Source organism: Cygnus olor, chromosome 1 (assembly GCF_009769625.2).
Source record: "Cygnus olor isolate bCygOlo1 chromosome 1, bCygOlo1.pri.v2, whole genome shotgun sequence".
Taxonomy (NCBI): Eukaryota; Metazoa; Chordata; class Aves; order Anseriformes; family Anatidae; genus Cygnus; species Cygnus olor.
In genome coordinates this window covers 31,860,056-31,883,066 of record NC_049169.1, presented here as the reverse complement: position 1 = coordinate 31,883,066, position 23,011 = coordinate 31,860,056, and the positions used below count along the sequence as shown (strand labels likewise).

The following is a 23,011-nucleotide window of genomic DNA, read 5'->3' as shown; positions in this document are numbered from 1 at the left end:
TGTGGGGAGTCATTGAGGCCAAGTAAGTATGCACAGCAATGAAAGTGTTGTAACAAAACAAAGTACTTAAGCTGGTTGGGGGGCAGGAAAGGGGGAAAGATTGCTAACAAGTCAATTAAACCATCTATTAAGGGTTATTAGTGCCAGTCAGAGCAATACACAAAGTTCAATAGTTCAGAAAATTAATGTATAAACAGCCTTAAAGAAGCATGAGAAGCCAGAGATCCATGAGCATGACCTATTTCATCTAGTCAGTCTTCAACTTCTGTGATTTTTACAAGCCAGGTTGACTTTGTTAGCCTTTCACAGTCAAAGTACCAAGGTAAAATGGGCACACTGCAAAACCTTTGTCCCATGTTCCAGGGGGAATCTTGTCCCTCACTTATGTGCCGCATTTTGTGAAGCGTGCCACCAGACGTTGTGTCCGTAGTAGTCTATGACCAGACAGTTACAGAGGACTGAAAGTCACAACATCAGTGCAAATAAGAGTCAAACAAAACAAGAAAATGATACTTGTGGGCTGGTGATAAATGATGATCTGCATTAGTCATTAACACCCCAAGATAAAAATCTAATGTTTTTATAATCTTAATTTACAGAAATAGTACATGCATAAGGTACTTGTGCAACAAAAGATTTTTTCCATACCATTTAGGAAAGTAAGAGCTAATTCCAAAGACTTTTGGAATTAACTTTCTAAAATAAAGAACGTGAAAAAAGAACTGTAAGATTGCCTTATATTTTAAAGGTCAGAGTGTACAAATACTTTCTAGGCCAAGCTTTTAAGATATATATATGTATATATATAAACACTATATGCACTCAAAATAATTTGAGCAAAAACCAGATCTCTGTAAATTTCAGCTTTTAAAAAATCATTTGTTTGCTTCCAAAATGCCATCCAATCACTACTATTCACAGGGAAGAATCAGCTATTAAAAAAGTGTAGCCTATCCATCTTCAAATCATCTTGAGTTTAGCCTGCTCCGTGGGGCAACTGCCAGCAGAAAGGACATCAGGATAGGGACTGAGATTCAAAATACAAGAAGAAATAGGAATTTTAAAACTATGTGACAGTCTATCACCAAAATGTCTTTGGATGCAGACGATCCTGTGTTTACAGGGGAATGTCAGTGCTTTATACAAATCAGATTACAAGTGGATTTAAACTCCGTGCACCGGCAAAGCTGTCATCTACCAAACAAGCTGCTGCTAAATTACAATCAGTCCCACAGTCTGTGAAAGAGACATTCAACAACAAAGCTGTAGGTTTACACTTCAGTGGATTTTCCCTACCTCCAGGTTGTCTGTGCAATGCTCTTCCGTGGCTGGCTGTTCCAGCCTCCTGAGGCCTGGAAGCTCTTATCTATACAGCAGAGATGGAAACCGGCTTCTGTGCTAAATAAACATCAAGGCCCTCCTGTCACCTACCTCTCCGTGGCATTTGCCACTTACCAGGAGGTTTTGTGTTTGCTTAGTTACCCCCTTCCTATCATCACACATGGTTTTATGAAATTCTCTTTCCCTTTGTGACACTGTTCTCCGTGTGCCCTACAAACATCCCATTTTATCTCTAAGTCTTTCAGAAGATAAACACTCAGACTGTACCAGGAATACAGATGGAGCTAACGTGAAATCAGTGTTATGGTGGCAGGGAAAATAGATACTAGAGAGCAGTTCTTTGAGCCAGGGCAATTCCTGAGGCAATTTAAATGTCTGGACCTAACTGTTAGGCATATTGAGCTGACCCTATGCTCGTTTAGTTTTAATCCATGAAGCAATCAATTTCTCAGGCAGCAATGCTGAATCATTCCTCAGAAATTCAGAAGACGTCTTGTTCAAAAGACATTTTTTTTTTTTATAAGAGAGAAAAATACTAAGTTCATATCTTAAGCCTCAGTGCCCTGATCCAACTAAGAGAGCATTTTGTCTTTCACCCTTAAAACAGTTCAAAAATAAATCTGCGCTGCTATAAGCACTTCTCAAGTCCACCAACACCCTTTTGTTAAAGCAAAAATATGCTGGTTGGAGACAAAGTTGGAGGGCATGAGGCTTCTCTCTTTATCCTTTAAATGAAATTCAAGTTATTAAAAACAGGAAAGAAGGAGGAAAAAAAAAAAAGAGAAAAAGCAACCCTCCCCCCCCAAACCATTAACCCTCACCCCCACAGAAACTACTGCTTGTGTTAGGGCTTGGCCTATTCACCATTTCTGGTTTTGTCCTTTAGCTTGCTCAGGAGGTTTTCCCGTGTCATTCCTGCTTATCCTTCCAAGCACCTCAACTTGTGACATTCTTTTCAGTAGGCAATTTCTCACAATTAGCTCCTAATTACATATACCAAGGCCCATACATTTTTTAGATGGTTTATCCTCTTCCAAGTGTCTTTTCCAATCCTGTTTAAACTTATCTCTTGAAAGCAATACTTCTTAGTCTCTTCAGCATTACAGTTTCCAAGTCTTCTTTCACCCTCTTAGGTTGTAGTTTCTCACAACAGAACAAGACATTTTAAATCAATCATTGCCAGCAGCTGATTGAAAAAATACTATTTAATGGATGACTCCTTAGATTTTCACTTTATTCGATAACGAGTGGCCCTCACCTTTCAAATTTGAACAGCTGGACACAGAGTGAAACAGATACAATTCTCATTCATGTTTTTGTTGGTTTTAACTAAGTTGAGCAATTTTATCAAGTAATTAACTGCTACCATTCTCTCATTTAAGTCATCCAGAGATCCACCAGCAAACATCTGTAAGCAATCCCCTTTAAGACTGTAAGCAAACAGTCCCTGTTGAGATCGTGGAATCTGCAGTACTGCTCGATCACATAAACGAAGCATCACTGTGTCAAAAATTGTATCACTGACTCTACAGGTGGAGTTCCCAGTACTAACCAACTTCACAACAGTGTGCTTAGCACAGGACAAAAAAATGTTGCATTAAAAAGGCAAGACAAAACAAACTGACACAAAATCTTCCCTAGATAAGTAATGATAGAAAGGTGAATTCCATCATCTAATGTATTTGAGTCACTAAGAATGAGAATACCTTACTGTTACATGTGTACATCATCTCTGGTGTTGAATTCTCTTACAAGCATTGCCCTAGGAGTGCTTACTTTAAACAAGACTCACTTTTTATCAGCTTTGCAATGAAAAAAACTGCTGGCAAAAAGCTGAAATGTGGTAATACGTTTCCTTATTAAACTATACACCTTCAGGTGCAGAAGTAAAACAAGTGAGTTGCTCTGGCTTTGCATATGCAGCAGTAATTATGAGCACTGCAGTGCGTACCAAATAACTCATTAATGTCCATGGAAAGGGAAGAGAACACGACTAAACAACTGGAAGGAGGAAGACTGCAACTTCTAAGGTATGGTATCTCAAACACAAGGAAATGAAAGTAGCTGAAGCTTTCACACCCCTTTTACAAGTATCCTGCTTTAAATCAGTGTGTTTGTAAGGAGAATCAATGGTACAATGAAGATATTGACCAAAAGCTTTTATGTTCTCCATTGGGCAGTCCCAATAAACACGAAAATGCAGATTTCTAACAAACAGCTCAGACTGAGAAAATTGAAACATTGCAGTACAAAAACCACTTAAGACAAGCATGAATAGTAAGGATGCAAATACACATAACTTAATTGATTTGAGTTCACAATGCTAAAACTTCAGAAGCTCTAACAAATACTGAAAGACTGTAGAAAAATTAGCAAGTCATAATTAATATGGAGGAAAAAATGCTTAAGAATGTGCAAAAAGTAATAAAATTATTTGTCCTGTATATAAGGACAGTGGTACTCATATAAGGAATCAGTAAATCACAAAAAGATGAAGTAAGACCATAGGCAGACGATATCATTAAAAGGAATCCTCATCAATTTTTCTGAGATGCCTAAGGCAAGATACCAGAACCTGAGACAAAAATTTTCCTGATTAGGAAAACAAAAGAATACTCTTAACTACCTGTTACATTTAATAAAATAAAATAAAGAACATAAGCTTAGAAGAGGCATGACACATAGTATGCTACCAGACAAATTAGACTGATGAGGAGTTCTTCATTAAGCTCCTGCTACTGTGTACTAAATACTCAAGGTTTGAAGGACAATAGAAAAACTAGGAGGGAACGCAAGATCTACAGCTTCCCCATCTTTTACTCTCATCTGGTTTATTACTCCTGTCTGGTCTCCTCCCATCAGAAACAAAGCACGTCTGACCTCATCCATAATCTGAGCTAATCCTTTAATGTGTTCTCTAGCTACTCCAGTTCCTCTTAGCTCTACTTAACTTACCCACCTCTTAACTCATATTTTAATTAGGAGATTTTTTCTAACACAGATCATTTTGCCTGAAACGAGCAACAGCACAAGCAGACCAACAAGCTAACCTGAGGAAACTATAACCCGTTTCTCTGGCTCAGCTGAAGACAAAAGAAAAGGTACACCCAAGGTCAGCTTTGACAGCCTCTGCCTTCATTATTCCCTGGATTCCCGTTACTCCAATTTATTCATTTATTTCACTACAACTGCTAAAACTTAAAAGTTTAACCTAACACACCTAGAACCTGTAAAACTTTTCTGATATACTTACCATAGTTTCTCATTAGCTTATTCCTGGCCAAGATCTGGAAGCTACGTCAAATTTACATCCTCTTTCACCTTTACACTGTTGATAACATCAGCCATACATTCCACGAACCCTCTTCCTCAGCCTCTCATACCTCTCTGAACTTGTTATCCTTCCCAGGGACAGTTTTCTTCTCCAGTTTCTGAAAGAGGTTTACAGTTCTTCAAACCTAGCTCTACCTTATTCATTCTCCCGCTCCACGTGGTCTCAGGAGTTCACACTGCCTCGCCAACAGCATAAGCTGAAGATTTTTTTTTTCCCTCTTCCTATCAAACAGCATAGCATCTAAAGTAAAAATTGGAAGTCCTGGATAAGAGTGTACTCAGCATCCTGGGAACTGGAAAATACATTTTGTATGTAATGCCTGACATCTTCAGTTGCTTTTTTTGGTTTGTTTTTACAGCCCTATTTCTCCCAAAGAAGAAAGTAGTACACACAAGAGAAGTAACCACCTCTTGTTCCAGGTGCTATACAAACACAGGCAAAGTCTAAGCATCCTACCCTACAAGAACTAACTTGGAAACAGCTATTCAGTGTACACATTTACAGACTGGACTTTACACCAGAAAGCAGACAAAAAGAGCACACTGTTAGGTACAGTCAGGTACTGCAACCCCAACCCATCTTCCCTGTTCTGAAACCAGCAATGGGATCAGGATGGGCTGGAAGGTGGGGAGCAAGGCACGCGGCAGATTTTCACACATTGCAGACACAGTAACATTGCGCACATTACAGACACATTTTATCATGACAGAAACGTCTGTGTATTTTCTTTTTCTGGCGCAATATTAAAACCCAACCACACAGTGATTCTTCCTTCTTTACATGCACTACATATATATGAGGTTTCAAATGTAAGCTTTAGAAAACCTGTGATTTTCAGCATCTTCCAGCAAGAAGGCTGTCCATAAGGGTAACAGGCCATTAATTCTATTGAGGGTTGTTAATAAGCAATATTAATTTAGAAAGTCAAGTAAACAAGCAATTAATCTACATGCTTGAACATTTTAAAATATTGTTTGAAAGGGTCCAGTCAGTCAGGTCTAGTAGTAATTCCATTAAAAAAAAAAAAAAAAAAGCATTCACAAATGCATTAACTCCTGCTTCCTTCATAGATGCCAGAGCTCTGCGGTAACAGAAGTTTTGAAGTCTGACTGTCAAATCTTATTCAGAAACATAGGTGGTTTGATTTTTTGCCAAAACCAAGGAAGGTACTTGGCTCATTTGGTAAAATTTGTCTTCAGAAAATAATAGATTTTCAGAGGTAACCCATGTCACTTGAACTTGCATATGCAACATTTAAGAAACTGGACACATAATAATGGACTAGTTAATACAATGCTGCAGACTTGATGTCTAGACAAGATAAGACATTTCAAGAATCCCTGCTACTCCTGCTTATAAGGAACAACAAAGAGATAGCCTTTTGTGTAACACTGACAGTGAATCGCTCCAATTGGGAACTTAACACCAAGGACGTATTTGTCATCACTTCCGAAAAAAACCCACACTTCAGCACATTACGTGCTAAAAGCATAAGCTGATCCTTAACTATATAAAAACAGAAACTAAACAAGTCAAATATGCATTAGCGTATATTGGATACTACGAGATTCAAAAATATTAAAAGTGCAACGAAATTGTTACATCAGCAACCTCTGAACATTCATTGACCTTGACCTGCCAATGCAAAATCCTCTGCTATGCTATTTTCAGATACCCGAGCAGTCTCTTAAACATCTACCTAATGGTCGCCTACCCAACCATGCTGTGACAACACACACCACTGCATTTCAAAACTATGATTATGGGGGAAAGAGGGAAAGACACGTTCAAAGGCATTAAGTGCTTAGCTCCCCCCAAAACAGAGCAAAATACCTCAGTATTTTTGTTTTTAAAAACTCTCCGAAGTTTCTGCTTGCTTGCAAATGTAGCATTAAAAGCCACATCCTGGATCTAGACCCTACATCACTGAACATATTAAAACAGGAGACACGCTAACACTTCAGAGTTTTCATTCTGTGCAAAGAGGCACAAAGACAAAAAAAATTACACAAAAAAAGGAAAATACAGGTCTACTGAACAAAAAGTATTTCTGCTGTGAGTTGAATCTTCAACACAATCAGAAACAAATTACATAAGAGCTTTCTTGTAAATATTTTCTATATTTCATTATCAAGTCAGTCTTCCTTTTCCTGAAGTGTATGAGAACCTACAGTTCGCTTTCAAGATTAAATGTTACATCTTTATAAACAACATGGCATGACAAGCAATAGTATTAAAATTGAGTGTTAAGGACCGATTTTACTGTGCAAAATCCAGAAACATACTTTTGGTTAAACAGTAGAAGAAATACAGCATAAATTACATTAAGAAGTTCATCAAAGTACCTTCACAGAGTCACAGTAATTCAGTAAACGGTTCACCACTGGTATGAAAATTTAGCTCCCACTCCACTCCTTGCTCCCTCTCACCTTCGCTGTCAGTATTGGAGAACTCACTCCACACAGAATTAAAACAAGTTTACTTTTAGATCCTGACAATTCAAAGCCAATGCAACAGGGTACAACATTTCTACAGAGAGACTGCTTCCAGATACAGCTAGAAAACTTGCTGTGTTTCACAATCATGAAAAACATTAAGGCTATCATACTAATAAGTTTTCTGGATGGCGTTTAAATTGCTGAACCAGCAATCACTTAAAAATTTATTGGAAAAACACATAGATCGCTTTACAGTGCTAAGTTTAAATGATTAAATAAATATCTTCCCTAGCTTTAACCTAATTTACAGTACCTGATTTTATATAAAAAAATATTCTTCAGTTGAATTAAATGTACTGAAGATGCTCCCGGTATCATTGTAAAACCTTATTTTAATTCTGTGGAAGTTGGCAGCTTCAATATTCAAATCAACAACAGGAGAAACTGGTTCTGTGAAATCAAAAACTTTTAAAGTTATTCCTCAGGCTTTTCTGAGCGAAACTCCTAAAAGTATTGTTTTATAAAATGTAATCTAGATTCCTGTAGAGATAAGTGTCAACACTACCAAACATAATAATTTTAGATCGCATTAAAAACAACAATCGTCTTTACGCCCAAATTTTCATCACTCTTGACTATAAGCCTATCTATGGGACCTAGGGGCACATCCTCATGGGAAATAAACCAATCGCAGTTTCACCAGCATCAGCTAGATATTCACAATTGTTCTTTTCAGATAAATCTGCTCTTAGTCTTTTTCTTCTTCTCTGCTTGTCATTTTTAAATAGTCATAAGTTTATGTATTTGGTGGTAGCTGATTTAGGCCGTGTACGCACCGGTGATCGACACACAAGGACAGAAACTGCAGCATGACCCTAGTCAAAGTTATAGCATGCTCTATCCCAGCCAGACCCAGCACAGAAGAAGCCATTTTCACCAGGAAAACCCTTACGCAAAATCAACATTAAAAAAAAAAAAAAAAAAAGAGTAGAAATTTGGTTTTCATGTATCAAGAGAAAGGAACAGTGTTACAGTATAGGAAATGGGCTCCCAGGCAACAGAATAAAAGCCACTAGAGCTAAGATAGAAGAGACCTAGAAGAAATTTTAGTATCTTTTCTCAGGCAGACCAGAGAGCTACTTTCTTGAAGATACTATGAGATGATCAAGAGGGGGATAAGTGATTTGTACTTTCTTTCCACCTATCACAGGCACACACTGAAAACATTGCACAGATCTCGATGCTTGACAAAAATCATCTCTCCTGACCAACCTATAAATTTTAAACCCACTTTCCAGAGATGGGCAGAGTTGTATTGAAAGAGTCGGAAAAAATCTCCAAAATTCTACATTAAAAGTAACAAAACTATGGAAACGAAACAGTTCATTTCTTTATGACAAACGAAATATAGTAAGTTACTGGAGTTGATTTCCTTACTGTGGAGTGATATGGCAGTAAAGACTAGTAGATGAATAGCCTTCTATTGAACCTCCTCAAAAACTCAATGTTACAAGAAGAGCAACAAAAACCTTGTTTTGCATTGAATCTAACCCCAAATACTCTACAAAAAAAAGAGAAAAAACAATTTTCGAACATAATATCCCCCCCATCCAGATATAAAACACTGCAGTCGAAGAAAAATGTAAAGATTCTTAATCTTTGAATAAAGACAGTGGCACTGGATGATTTAAACAAAACCCAACAACAACAGGCAGCTTCTAGCTTTCAATCCCCAAACTGTATATATTCTAGTTATAGAAATTATAGCATAAAAGTCATTTTTGATAATTTGATCTCATGTAAAGCCATATTTTTAATTACATTTGAAATTATCTGTTTATATTTGATTTTGGAACAGTTATTCAAAGCAGCAATGATCCTTGGCTTGCGAAATAACAGGTGCTACATTTAAGTTACAGAAAACTACCACTAATTTCCATGTGCAGATGAATTTCATACTCCTTCAGTAATGTATCTGAATGCATCTCTGTAGATGGAGATGTTATGATCCCATTGCCTCAACAAATTAGATTACGTTATTATTATGCTCCAAGGAGGATACAAAGAAAGAAATCAAGATATTTACAGCAGATCAAACCATTGCACAAGCACAAGCACTGTGTTAGTAACAAAACATAAAACCAAAGGGACTTACCTGTTCAATCTCCTTGGTCTTAGTTGCAATTGCTTTGGAGCGGCAAAGAAGCTGGCCATCCTCATATAATTCCGTATTATCCGTTATATTTGTTTCTGTTTCCTCTGTTTGTTCGACATACAATGGAGCTGAAGATCCAGCCTTAAAAGAAAGATAATATTCACAGTTCTGAGAGAAAAAAACACAAACTCATAATATGACAGCAAAAGTAAAAACCCAAATACATTCAGTTAAATATGACTTTGATTATCAAGATCATTAGTGAAGTATTATTGCTGCAACCTAAAATCCATATTTCTGTCACTGTTAAACATGTAGAAAACATGACATTATAGAAAATCTGTGACTCAGTCTTAATTGTGTAAGGACAACAATGTCAGATAACCTTTACCTGCCTTTCCTCTGCGAAGAAACTTGTCTATTTAGTATTTATCACAACCAACCAGCAAGAAATCCACAATTAAAGTGGGATTAGCTTTCTGGGAATGGATAAAGGTAACAAAACCAAAGTTAAATAGTCAATGACAAAATCAGAAAGAACTCTTGCAGCATTCAGGGCTCTGGGTTAAATATTAAAGGAAAAGAGATACCTATCACATAGCAATAGAAAACACGTGCTTAGAGGATTTCTAATAATATCAGAAATCTTACTGAAGTATTGGATTTCATAGGCTTCCCTCTAATATGGAAATTGAGGCAGTATTCCTGCCCCAAAGAATACAGACTCACACCTCAAGGAGTCTATATAGAACACATAAAAAGAGAAGAAATTACTACAGCATATTTAAATGCAATATTACACAACAGATTTGTACAATAGTAGAGTAGGGATTTTATTTTTTTTATAGTAAGATTTGAGAATTGAAGTAGATGCATAAAAATTTCATCTGTTCAAAACTAAAGAAGGGGAGAAACTTAAGTAATGTGTAAGAGAAAAGCATTTGGAAAAAAAAAAGAGTTGAAGTGGTCCTGTGAGAGTCTGCTCAAAACTCAGAAGCAATATAAACCATGAAGAGCACATCCTGCATCTCTTCACTGCACTAAATCATGAAATGCCTGAGTAGAGGCTGATAAAAAGTTCAGTGCAACACAAGGTTCAACCATTACACACTATGCAAGATAAACAAACTGGAAAAAAAAATATGTTGCAATTCATACATGACAGCCATACATGACAATCAAGGTGAGAAATACCCTTTCTTCTAGGGCTCTGTATGAAATGTCTCACCTCCTTCATTAGCATTCCTGTGGCACACTTTCTTAGTCAATAAATCATCTCAGACTCCTCCATAATCAACAACAACTGTTTCATTTTGAATCTTTCTCCCACTGCAGGGAGGAAACAACTCTTCTCCATACGGCCCACTCTGTTCTCTCCTCCATTGCATTACCTTCCCTTCATCAAGAACATGAGTGATATTTCTTTTCAGCACTGCTTTCCTGAATCTCTCTACAAATAGAACTGCCCATGCATATGTTCTCCTCTACAAGGCGTCCCTGCTTGGATCAGTTTGCTCCTTCTTTTTCCTCACGTCACCACCTTTTTAAAATTTCTTTTTCCTGGAGTGGCTCTTTTACCTAACTGTATCTTCCTGTTAATATCAAGAAGTTGCTGATAGCTATTACATCAATGGACCTGATTAGAGAATTCTGATAAATGTAGAACCAGTCTGTTTATTTCTCAGATCTAGATCTTCGGTTCCGTAAGTGTGAAATACAGAGAGGAAGTTCAGTGCTTCCCAAGACACTTCTATTTTCCCTCAAATCATTTACAAACAAATATAAAATACAAACCCATTAACTATAAAGTTTAAGACACATGACTTTGTAAAGTAGGTACTATTTTGTTTTTGTAAGACTGTTTCTGAAGTTGAAAAGCAGGCCTGCTGAAATGACGGCAGGATTAAAACAGACTATATTACAAAAAGAAACAACGCTACATGACTTTGATTTGTTTTAAGCAACAAAAGGCAGATGTCTGCATCAAAAGATGTTAGTTAAAAGACACCATGCTTACTAGGTTCTTTCTGCCTTCTCTTTGCAGAAATTACTGTCTACTAATCTTGCCAGCCTTGGCTTTGAAAGTCCTGCCAGTCATATAGTCTTCCTGTGACTAAAAGCCAAGAGACAGAGTAATGTTTGTCAATCTGTTCAGGACAAAAAGGCAAGAAAGTCTCCAAAAATGGTTAAGGTATAAAAGGTGATAAGGGCTCTCCCTGAAACCCAGTCCTTTCGCATACGGTGCTGGGCTGAATGCTCACATGATCTGAGAGCCCTAGGACTCCCATCAGCAATCCCTACTAACCTGCTTTCTCCCACAGTCAGGGATTCAGGTTATCAAGTAGGTCCCATATTTGCCCTAACGCAAGATCCACAGCTGAATTGTCCAAGAGCAAGAGGTTTGTCAGTTCCTTCTCGCTACAATTAACTTCAGTGGTAAATACTGAACTACTTAGCTTTCTCAATAGGTTATTAATGAACACTCGCAGAGCCTGAGAGCCTGCTCTGTTAGCAGAGCAGTGAAAAATGATCACTGAAAAGGGCTATAATCACACTTCAACATACGGGCAGAAGACAAGGAGGGGCAAGAACAGATGGGTCTAAACTGACGATTAATTAGTGCTGAGTATTAATGAAACAAAGGTTTGGGGAAAATAAATACACCAATCTATCAACCACGTGCAGTAGCAAGGGTAAAGACCTAATTTTTAAGATGAAGGAGGATTGCTTCCAAAAAGCAATACCTGACATGACATGACAGACTGCCATGGCATGGACCTGAATTCAATAAACCAGAGTTTCTCTTCTGGTCTGACATTTTACGTGAACACTCATATTTTGACTCAGTAAGCCCTTGCTGGTTACAGGGAGCTCAGTAGGCAAGCCAACTTACACCAGTGCAACAGTTCCTTGGAGAATCCATGGGAGAGCTAGAGCCTTATTTTGTCAATTGTTGCTCAATATGAATTCAAATCATAGTAACAAAACACACTGTTTTTGTGGGTTGGTGTTGTGTTTTTTTTTTTTTTTTTTAAAAAACAACAAATATACCATCATAAACACAAGGCTTTAGTTTCCCTCTCTCCCCCTTGCACCAAAATTTCACAGTACAGGCAGACAATTCCAAGCGTAAATTATGTGTCTTTCAGGAAAGTGCTGAAAAACTAGAAGCTACTGTTGTAACACTTATAACAAAATAAATTGATTAATGCTCCTGTCTTACATCATACTCTGTTCTTTCAGGTAAACTGCTTTCATCCACCTTCTCTGCCTTTTCAGCTGCCCACTTGCTTGCAGCTTCTGCGAGTTCCTTTTCTGATAGCCTGTTGCTCTTATCCAAGGCCTGTAGAAAAACATTACAGTGAAGGTTTGAACATGAAATGTTTTTCCATGTGAAAATATATCCTCAAAATTAAAATAAACAGTTTTTTACAACATCTTGAAATGGGAAATAAGGAAGCCGAAGATTTCATTTGCTGACTTGTTTAAAAAAAAAAAGTTCAGGAAAATGTTAAAAAAGCACCATATTTTCAGAATCAGGGTTTTTGTTTTGTTGTTCAAACCTCATATAACAGAAAAATTTGAGACCAGCTGAGTTTAAAGACAAATGGATCTAATGGATACTATGGAGTAATCAGACACAAATGTGGATTGACCTTATAATTCAATGCAATTTTCAGTCGTAAAAGGTATTGTGGTTTAACCCATTTGGCAGCTCAGCACCACACAGGCATTTGTTCACCCTCCCCACCCAGTGGGATGCGGGAGAGAACTGGAAAAAAAGGTAAAAGCTTGTGGGTTGAGATAAAGACGGTTTATTAGGACAGAAAAGAAAGAAAAATTATAATAATAGCAATAATAATGATAATAGTAATAATAACTGCCACTCTAAGTTAGATATCAAAAAAGATACAAAAGGCAACTGCCTGAAAAAAGATGCCATAATGTCTACCCAATGGTTGTTCCACCTTAGCATGTGGATGGACAAAAAAAATCAAACAAGAAAGAAAAAGTTTATCATTAGTTCATTGCAAATTACATAAGCGTCCAGAGGAAGCAAATACTCTGCAGTCTGCTATAGGATTCTGTGTCATAAAGACACAACCTTTAACTGAATTCAGAAGAGAAGTGAAATACAAAATTACAAAATTATAATCAGCAAAGTCAGGAGGTGACAGAGATAAAGAGGAGTTCGATACGCAAACAAGGTACTAAGAGGGTTCCTAAGAGGAAGGGGTAATATAACTCCCAGCTCACCTTTCCAAACTACATGATTATTCTTACTGATTTCACTATCAACAACTGCTGCCGCCGCAATGTTCTTATTCCCCAAAGTATGCCTAACTTTTGCCCATAATCTGACTTCTTCCTAGCTGCTAGAAAGTCTTGTATTGTGGTTTCATTACAAACCTCTCCATTTCCTCAAATATAGCTCTGCAAAAAGAAATAATCAATATCTTTGTCACCAATTGTTATCTTTGCAAAAAATGAAGATAAAATCTCACATGCCTTACAATGTTTCTACAAGCTGAAAATAGAAACTAGCCACTCTAGTATCTGGAAGACAGCAGAAAAAAAAAGTTTAATCTCACTAAATTATGTGGGTCACATGTGAATAACAATTAAAAATACTGAGTGTATTTTATGTAACAAAGTAGTAGCATTTCCACAGGTACACACTATTAAAGGTAAGAGAAAATTAAAAGAACATGAGCACACTTCTCAAAGGAAAACATTTGAAGCTATTCAGGTTGTAAACTAGCAAGAAATGCACAGTCTTGTGGAAAAAACTTTTTTTTTTTAATCAAAAAAAGGGTGTCTTCATTTTTTATTATGCATAATGCAAGAACAGCAAAAATCTGTCAGTTTTCTGCTATCTTCTCTGGGAAGCTTTCCTTGTCTCACATCTGTCTTTGGCTTTAATTATGTTGGATACAGCCTCCAAGGTTTGTAGTCCAGAAAGATATTAAAGAAAAACACAAAAGATGTCATGCAGTAGTCAATTAAACAGGTGGTTAAGATCTGATAACACCAGCGTGTATTAATTCACAGGCATGAATATGTAAAAAAAAAATTAATTATAAGATAGATAAAAAAACCTTTTCAGATTTGCATACAGTTAAAGCGAAAAGAGATATTGCTGCGGAAGCATATACCTTTACAAGTATTTCAAAGTTAAATTATTACTTAGAGCAGTGAAAATTATCTCCTTTGATCTAGAAAACGAAGCATACAATTCATTTCTCCATTCTAGATTGTAAGACCCTCGCCCTAGAGATGTTTATCATGTTTTGCCCCAACTTTTTTGGTTGATATTTCTACGCAAGTGGAGCACTTACACACAGCTTAACTGGTTAGTGTAATCCGGCCATCATCCCAAGATGCTCCTCTGACAGAAAACAGTGCATTACAGGCAGATGTGGGGACTTAAAAGGGACAAGTGATAAAACGTCACTGAAGTAATTCCATTTTTGCAGCTTATGTATACCCAATAAATACTTGTGTTGTCTGGGGAAGATTTCAATCAAACAAAGTTGCATTTTGTGTGGTCTACATCAAGTGGATATATGCAAACTTCTGGCACCAAAAAAAAAATAAAATATATATATCAATACCGCGTAGATCAGAGCTGACTGGAGAGGAAAGCTACACAAAGAGTACTTTATAGCTCAAGCTCACACTGCGTATTAATACCATAGCAAGAGACTTTGCGGTATCTCTTTGTTCTCACAGATTTGTATTAAAGATTTGGTATTAAGCTGTGGGATGTTAAGTCTGTAAGCAAAATAGGTGAACTAATTATAAAGTTTATTTTCTAATCCAGATCACTGCAACTTGTGCCTAACAGCTTTTATCTTACTTTACTTATTTACATCACTGAAAATAAAATACTTGCCTCCCCCCTTAAGGACATTGGCAATTAACTAGTGCCTAGCACAGCACTTCCAAAAGAGCTGCATAAGGAATAAGTACTTAGAATGACATAGCACAACCAAAACCTGATTTTTTTTTTTTTTTTTACCCAGTTAATTATTTCTTTAAGTCTCACCTTCTCACAACAGAAATACCATTCTCCCCCCTGCCCACCCCCCCTTTTTTTTTTTAAAACATTCCACTGTTTTTTATTAAAAAGACCCCCAAGAACCAGGCTAGTACATCACGCTACTTAGGGTGAATGCTATTTTTTAACAGGACCTTATTCACTCAGAACAATATATAGCATTGTTTCTTTATTTTTCATTAAAGTATTTCTCAAAAACATAGGGAAAATACTCCTGTGGAAGCTCTCATTTTAACCTCAAATACAATTTTCAGGCAAGCGGTCTGTGATGTGAAAATGTTTTTACTGCCACAGGATAGCCAGAACAAAACTGATTGTTGCTGATTGTTCATTAGCGTTTATTAGTCTGTCTGTTTAACTAATTAGCAAGATTATGTAGTTGGCGCTCAGCCGACAAGATTTTTTTGATGGGAAATTAAACAGCATCATTTAGAATCTTAAAAGACATTTACCAAACCGTTTTGCAATGTGGCTCTCCTCCCAAGGAAATGCTATCATTCTTGCCACATCCCTACGCAGCCCTGCTTCCAAGCCAACTCTTCTGTTCACATTACCTTCCCAATCTGTCAGACAACTTCACCTGTTTCCAAATCCAGTCACACCTTAAGAATCACTGAAGGATGGAGTTCAGTGCACGTACATGCATGTCCTATTGATCTTTTGCTCCTAAAATCTGCTTCCCCATTTTTATCCTCGCCATTCCTTTCCTAGCATACTCCAGGCTTCAGAAAATAGTGATTTTAAATCTATCTAAAATGTCCTTTCTCCTAAAATAAGACGGTGACTACAGAATAAAAAGGGTTGTCAGTGTCATCATTAGATACACAGCATTAGCAGCACCCTCCTGCTAGATAAAGTAAAACCATCCTCTCTGCTGGACTGTAGGGCAATACAAGATGCTCCTTTCCTTAACAGCTGCATACAGTATCTCCTCCCAAGTGAGCGGAAAAAAATAAATTAATTCCAACAATGAGCAACCTGAAAGCATGGTGAGAAGTACTCAAAAACCAAAATTCACCTTTGATGATGGTACTGCTGTGGAACCCGAAGGTGATGCATCTCTTGACGTTTTCAATGTCTGAACTGAAGTCCTCTCTTTACCTATAATAAAGAAACAAATTAAGAACTGCAAAATTACATTAAATACATATGCTGCAAATTTATTGGTTCTTGTAATTTATTGGCAGAAAAACTTCAGTGAAATTTGCTCAACCCAGACATGAAATCTATACCCTCCGCTATCCGATAAATTCTGGTAACACTTTCTTCTCTTTACAAAGAGAGAAGAGAGAGTTGTTATACTTGGCAGATCTAGGAAAACCTTATTACGCAATATTTAACTGAGGAGCATATCAATATGATTTGGCAAGATGATGTCATTTTACTTTTTATGTTCCTGTAATAAGCTTAATTCTAGCAGATGAGACGAAGATTTCCTATCTTTTTATTATGTTAGCCACCAATCAATCACTCCAGGAAACCAGGCAGTGTAGGAACTGGTTTAGCAGCCACAGTGCATTGGAAAGCTCTGCAGTGGGAAATCCTGTGTTTTATGAACCACAGGCTAAATTCTCTTTGTATTATTAGAGGTTTTCTTGTAAGTGTTCAAACCAGCAAAATGCCACTTCAGATTTACTACGATAATCACAGTCTGTGCACAGCCTTGCCACAGGTTGTACACTGCCCACAGCAGTACAACTGGTTGCAGTGCAGACTACTGGTTTTCAGCCTGTGGTCTACGGATCGCATCTAAAAGGATCTGCAAGAGGTGAACAGGTAAAACAAGTCTGTTGTCAGCAGGCATAAACTTACTACACTATTCATATTCACTGGAAATTGCACGACTGTTCACAAATGGAAAATAATACAGACTTATCTTGGCTTCAATTAAATTTGTACCAGTTTAATTAAGAAAGGGATGAATTAAAAACAAGTCTATCAAGCATTCATGAAAATTTGGATATAAATTATTTGAGCAGACTTATTTAGCAGAACCAATATGGCTTTAAATTAATGAATTCAAGCAATAAAAAGCAATAAAAACATTACATCTCACTCCTAACAGCTGAGTTATTTTCTTTTTTACTCAATGCTATAAATTATGACCGCATAGCGTTGTGTATTTTGAAATACTGCTACCTACCAAAAAATATAAGGAAAAGTCTATGCAGAATGCATACTTTTCACAATAGGAAATCATAGAATTAGAACCAATGAATGGTTTGGGTTGGAAGGGACCTTAAAGACCACCTAGTCACAACCCCCTGCCATGGACAGGGACACCTCCCACCAGACCAGGTTGCCCAAAGCCCCATCCAGCCTGGCCAACCTATCTGGATATATTTTCCATATTTTTCACATATTCCCTATGGTGAAAAGTATGCATTTTGCATAGACTTTATGTTTAAGAAAGATTTAAAAAGCTGGTCTTCAACTCTTTCCTCACGTTTTCATGTCATCTGTGTAAAGTAGGCTGGTAGCACAAAGCAAAGATCAAACAACTGCTCATCTCTGCACATTGTTAGAGTCAAGTGAGTTACTACCATGATGCTGAAGGCCTACTGATCCATGCAAAAAATCTTCACAGCTACTGACAGGTCTTTCAGAAACATTACTGAAAATAGCTGGGGAAATTACTTGGACAAAAGTAAGTTTTCCAAAATGCACTTTAGCATGATTTTCAAATCAGGGACTAAATAGAAAACATTTAAAAACATAGAAAGCGGCTGTATTTAAGAATTTCTAGTGGCCATGAAACCAAAGATGAACTATGAATTACCTTTAACCATGAAAGATCTTTAATAATGAAAAGAACACCAAAAGGAAAGCTGTGCAAAATTAAAAGCTGCTATAAATACAATGCATCTGACAAAAAAAAAAAAAGATGGAAATAATCACATCTTTAATCTGTCACACTCCCCAAAGCATAGAACGTCACCCTGACATCACCAAATAACACTCAAGTTTTGCTCCTGTGATACCTGCTTTTCAGCCTCATGAGCAGCCACATCCTTTCTAAAAAAAATGCACAAACTATTTCATCTCTGCCTTCTACATACCTCCTTCATCACACTGGATTCTTTAGAGATTACCTAACTTGAGTAGATTATATGTTTGTGCTTGAATAGACGGAATTAGTTGAAAGAGGTGGCAGTAAATTAGTCAAAATTAAGAAGAGAAAGAAACTGCTGTTTAATTTTGAGGCCCTTTATTCTGAACATACGACTATTCTGAACCCAGAAGCCCCAACTGAACCACTGAACAGGATACTTTCTAAGTACTGCTATTTGCATTCCTACATCTCCTTGGCACAGCACTCTAGAGACCCCTTACTGGACTGGCCTGACCAAGCAATGCCACCCTACTTCCTACATGCTCACCCAACGTATCTAGATTGAAAGGACTCTTCCCATGAGCCCCTTCTGTCCCTCTACTCCAAAAGCTTCTGTACTTCTGTTTTGTTTGTTGAAAGCTTTTTTTTTTTTTTTTTTCATTTCTGAATGGCTCAAGAGCATGAAATATTCCTCCTGCAATGGAAGTCATCAGGCCAAACTGATTCAGACAGCATGGCTTTAAATAGCATTACAATATTTAAAGTATTAAAAGTTCAGCATGAAATCGTATACAATTCACTTATTGAAGAATCCATTTTTCTAAAATGGACGGACTGAAATGTACTGCTGACATATAAGACATAGGTCCCGTTTTATTTTCCTTTTAAATATGTAATAGATGAGCTTACCTAAGACAAATCATATTCAAACAGTATTCTGGAAGTTTTTGATAAAACATTTATATCTTGCAAGTAGATCGTTTTAATTCAGTCATCTGCAGGAACAGATGAAACAGTACTATTTTCTGGGGAACAAGCTATTATAGAGAAACAGTCAGCGTACGAGCTATCTGGTCTCTTCATATCGATTAAAAATGGAGAAAGGTGTTTAACCATGGAATTGAAAGTAAAACCCCAAAGCCACAGACATAAATATAACCATCTGTCTTGACTGGCATCTTTTCTGTTTTCTGAAGACGTCTGCTTCCACCTCGCCACTTCCACTACTGTTCGAGTAATTCTGCCAATGCACTACAAAGGTGATAGAAGTCAGCTCGGAATTGTAGGAAATGCCATAAACATTTATATGTTTTTCCAAACTTTTTTTTTTTTTAAATGTAACTCCTGGTAATTCTGATCTGTACATCGACAACACTCTTGCAAATACAATTGAGTATCATATTCTTCTCTTCCTCTCCTACATTTACAGGAATTCACTGAGTATTATTACTAAACGTTAAAATAATTGCAATGATCAGTTAGAAAGCTGATTTGTATTCTACCACTAAGTGAAATAATTCCTCAGTATTTAAACAATGTGAACTGAATTCCACAAGTACCTTTTTGGAAAGAGGAGCTACATAATGGTCTAGTATGCCACGTATCAACTAAAAAAGAAAAACTAATTAATTAAAAAAACTACTGTCAAAATGAACAGTAGGTTTGTATAGCTCACTAGAACAACATTTGCAGAAAGGAAAATCAAATCTGATTAATTTACATAAATTGTAGAAACAGCAGTAGCTAAGATTATAACGTACCAAAAACAGGAATTTTACTTCTTTTTGCAAATTAAATATTTCAGGTTTTCACTTTTAAAACAGATGATTCATTAGATTTCTTTAAAGATTACCAGCTGAGCTTTTTATAAACCAGGACATATTCCTTTTGTTCTTGACTCTACACTTCTTTGAGGAAAGCAAGATTTGAGAGAACCTGACAATGAAATTAAATTGCTAAAAATAAAAAAAATAAAATAATCCACCAGCATCAAAGTCCTAACAACACAGTTCTAAAAACATTTTCAGAAAATACAACAAGTAGCAGCATGCACCTTAACTTCAAATTTTTAATCCCCCTTTTCCCCTGGTTGCAGGAATAAAAGCCTTCATCTTCTACAGCTGACAGCTGAGTTTCTTCTAAGGGAATCCAGAGAAGCATTTAAGAAGTAAAAGAAGCATTTGATGCTAAAATGAAAATAACAAACTATACTGGGAAAAACTGCACAGCTGAGAGTTCTGCAGTCAGTCTAGAGGTGCTGTTGAAATAACACCTACAATCCCACACACGAAATACATAGAGGAACAGACAGTACAATGAAGCAGCTGAAGAGCAGACGTAATTGGTACAAGATGTCTAGTTTTCTCATCGTAAAAGAGCATACGTAAAGAGAAAGGTCGTATAATGAGTTGAAGTTTCACCTCACTAACCAGTTCTCATCATTAATCCAGCATTACCTTGCTGAGAAGAAATATTTCTTTTATGTAAAGATGACATACTTCTGCTATGCTGGGACTGGTGAAAAGGATAGGCTTTGCTTCTTTCAGGAGAGTAGCTCCTGCTGCTGACACTAGAGCCAGATCTGCTGTGCGGAGAATCCCTTCGGCTCACTGGCGATTCCCTGAAGAAAGGAGAGTCCCTCTTATGAGGGGATCGCTCTCTCATATAATGAGAAGGATAGAAGCTTTTTCTTCTGAAGCTGTCTCTGATGTCCCTTTGAAGACAACAGAAAAATAAAAGTTACTTGGTTATCCTTCCATTGTTTGTACAACAGTGCTGGATAATACAACAGCAACCTTTTATGTCTGATAAATACAAACAGACTAGCTGTCATCTGAAGAACAACTCTGAAACAGTGCTATGTAATGAATAAAAAACAAGTAGAAAAGTGGAAAAAAAAGAATGCATCTTTTCTGTCAAATTTCATTCAACTACATCATAGCTAGAAGCTAACCCCACTTCTGTTACTTGATAATGCAGCTAAAATATAAGAGGACAAGGCATTCAAGAAATTGAGATTCTCACATTTTATTTTCTTCAGATTCACTCCACACTCTACCTTACCTGGAAACAAAGTCTTACTATCACAATAGACAAAATGCATACCCAAATATTGCTCACACTATTTGGCCGTTTTTCCATTCTATTTTTCTCTTACCTTTACTTTCATGGGACTATCTCCCTCATTTGACTTTACACACCTTGCTACAGGAAATATCATTGAGGGATTTCAGTTTATTTCCAGCAAGTACAAAGAAAACTGCAGAATATCTCACCTCATGCTTATGTACCCACCCAAGGTCAAGCCCTGGATGAAAAAAAAAATGTATTTAATTATAACTATTTATAAGTCTGTCTTTTGCAATATGCAATATTTACTTCAAACACTTCTATAAAATGCCACAGGCGTGCTCAATATTACATGAAATCCATCTGATTTGAAAGTATAATACAGTAAACACTGAAAGGTCCTACTAAATTCATGTATTTTAACTCCAGACCATAACCAAAACATACTGGTTACCTGCAAATTATGTTGATAAACATATGTAAAGATCCAAAAAAACTACCAAATTGAACTTTGACTACAGAATCTCCAACAGGCAAGCAAATATGTACTGAACCTAGACCTGTGGCATTTCTCCCAGTCAAAAGACAGCTTGTGAAGAGAAGCAAGTACTTCTCAGCTCCTCTGGCAATCAAAGCATTGGTAAGTAAAAAATAAGGACTTCAAAGCATGTAGAGTGAGCCAGAATGTACCTTTTTCACTGCTTTTCTCTCCTATTTCTCATCATAGTCCAATATTAAAAATAAGGGAATGCCTCACGAAGACTAGCAAAGACCTGGTGGCCTCGTTTAGCACAATGTAGCTATAGCTAATTTTATGTTGATGGAGAAAAGCCCTCTAGTGTACAATTCCTGTAGCATGTTACAGACACACACTCTTGTGGTGGCTAACAAAGGACTTCAGTGTGCCAACGGTGTTTTGGACTACTGACACTATGCAGGTAGCACCACAGTAACACAAGCACTCAAGGCCACTCACACTAACGTGTTTTATACAGTACTGATTTACTTTTGGCATGGAAAGCACGTCTACACGTGTGGTTCTTCTTCAGAGCACAAAAATCCCACAAGCAATACTGAGGTTATTTTACAATAGAAAAATCATGGGGGGAGACAGAGAGGGAAAAAGATGTGTTCACATAGACGGTAAAACTGCAGACAATCCTTCAGCTTATTTTTCAAATTCCAGGTGGAATATAGTATCAGGAAGATAAAAATCATCTATATTTTGAAAGTTTTCATATTAAACGGAAGCATGAACAGATAAATAGCTGTCAGCCACTCTGGTTTTCAGTCAAATACTAGTGAGGCAAAGCCAGTTTTTACAGTTCAATAATTATTTCACTGTTAACAGGCTATAGGCCTTTCTTAGCTATCTTATCTTAGCATACTTTACAGGCCTACATAGCGAAATTGCACAAGACAACATCACAAAGTTTTGTATCTAAACAATTTTAATTTCCTTTCTGAACATTTCTTCTTCTGTTTCTTGTGACACTTCCATCTTCCCAAGCAGGCCACCACAAGAGACAATTAAGAATTGTTAAATAGTACTCAATATAGCAGTCTCTACACAGTAGCCATTGCACAGATATTTGCACTAACGAATGAATCACGGAAGCATAATCCTCCTGCTTTCTTCAAAGGCCCTAAGAGCAACAGGAGCAACTTTGAACACTACTGTTCAGGAAATGTGTGGAATAACCAGAGACTTTCCCGAAGGAAATAACTGAAATGATTCAGGGGCTGAAATAACATGCTTAATGAATAAACACTCTAAACC

General features: G+C 36.9%; 1 protein-coding gene across 5 annotated transcripts in view; it reads right to left on the bottom strand.

The window, feature by feature from the left end:
* PPHLN1 (periphilin 1) overlaps positions 1–23,011 on the bottom strand; it is a 74,948-nt gene that overhangs the window by 23,845 nt on the left and 28,092 nt on the right. For 3 of the 5 annotated variants that reach the window (XM_040551422.1, XM_040551424.1, XM_040551434.1), the window contains 4 exons: positions 20,619–20,875; positions 16,348–16,430; positions 12,492–12,611; positions 9,269–9,409 (listed from right to left, as the gene is read on the bottom strand). In XM_040551422.1, the coding sequence (XP_040407356.1) occupies positions 9,269–9,409; positions 12,492–12,611; positions 16,348–16,430; positions 20,619–20,875 (601 nt within the window). The remainder of the gene's footprint in view (positions 1–9,268; positions 9,410–12,491; positions 12,612–16,347; positions 16,431–20,618; positions 20,876–23,011) is intronic. The other 2 variants (XM_040551444.1, XM_040551449.1) reach the window with 1 other exon arrangement.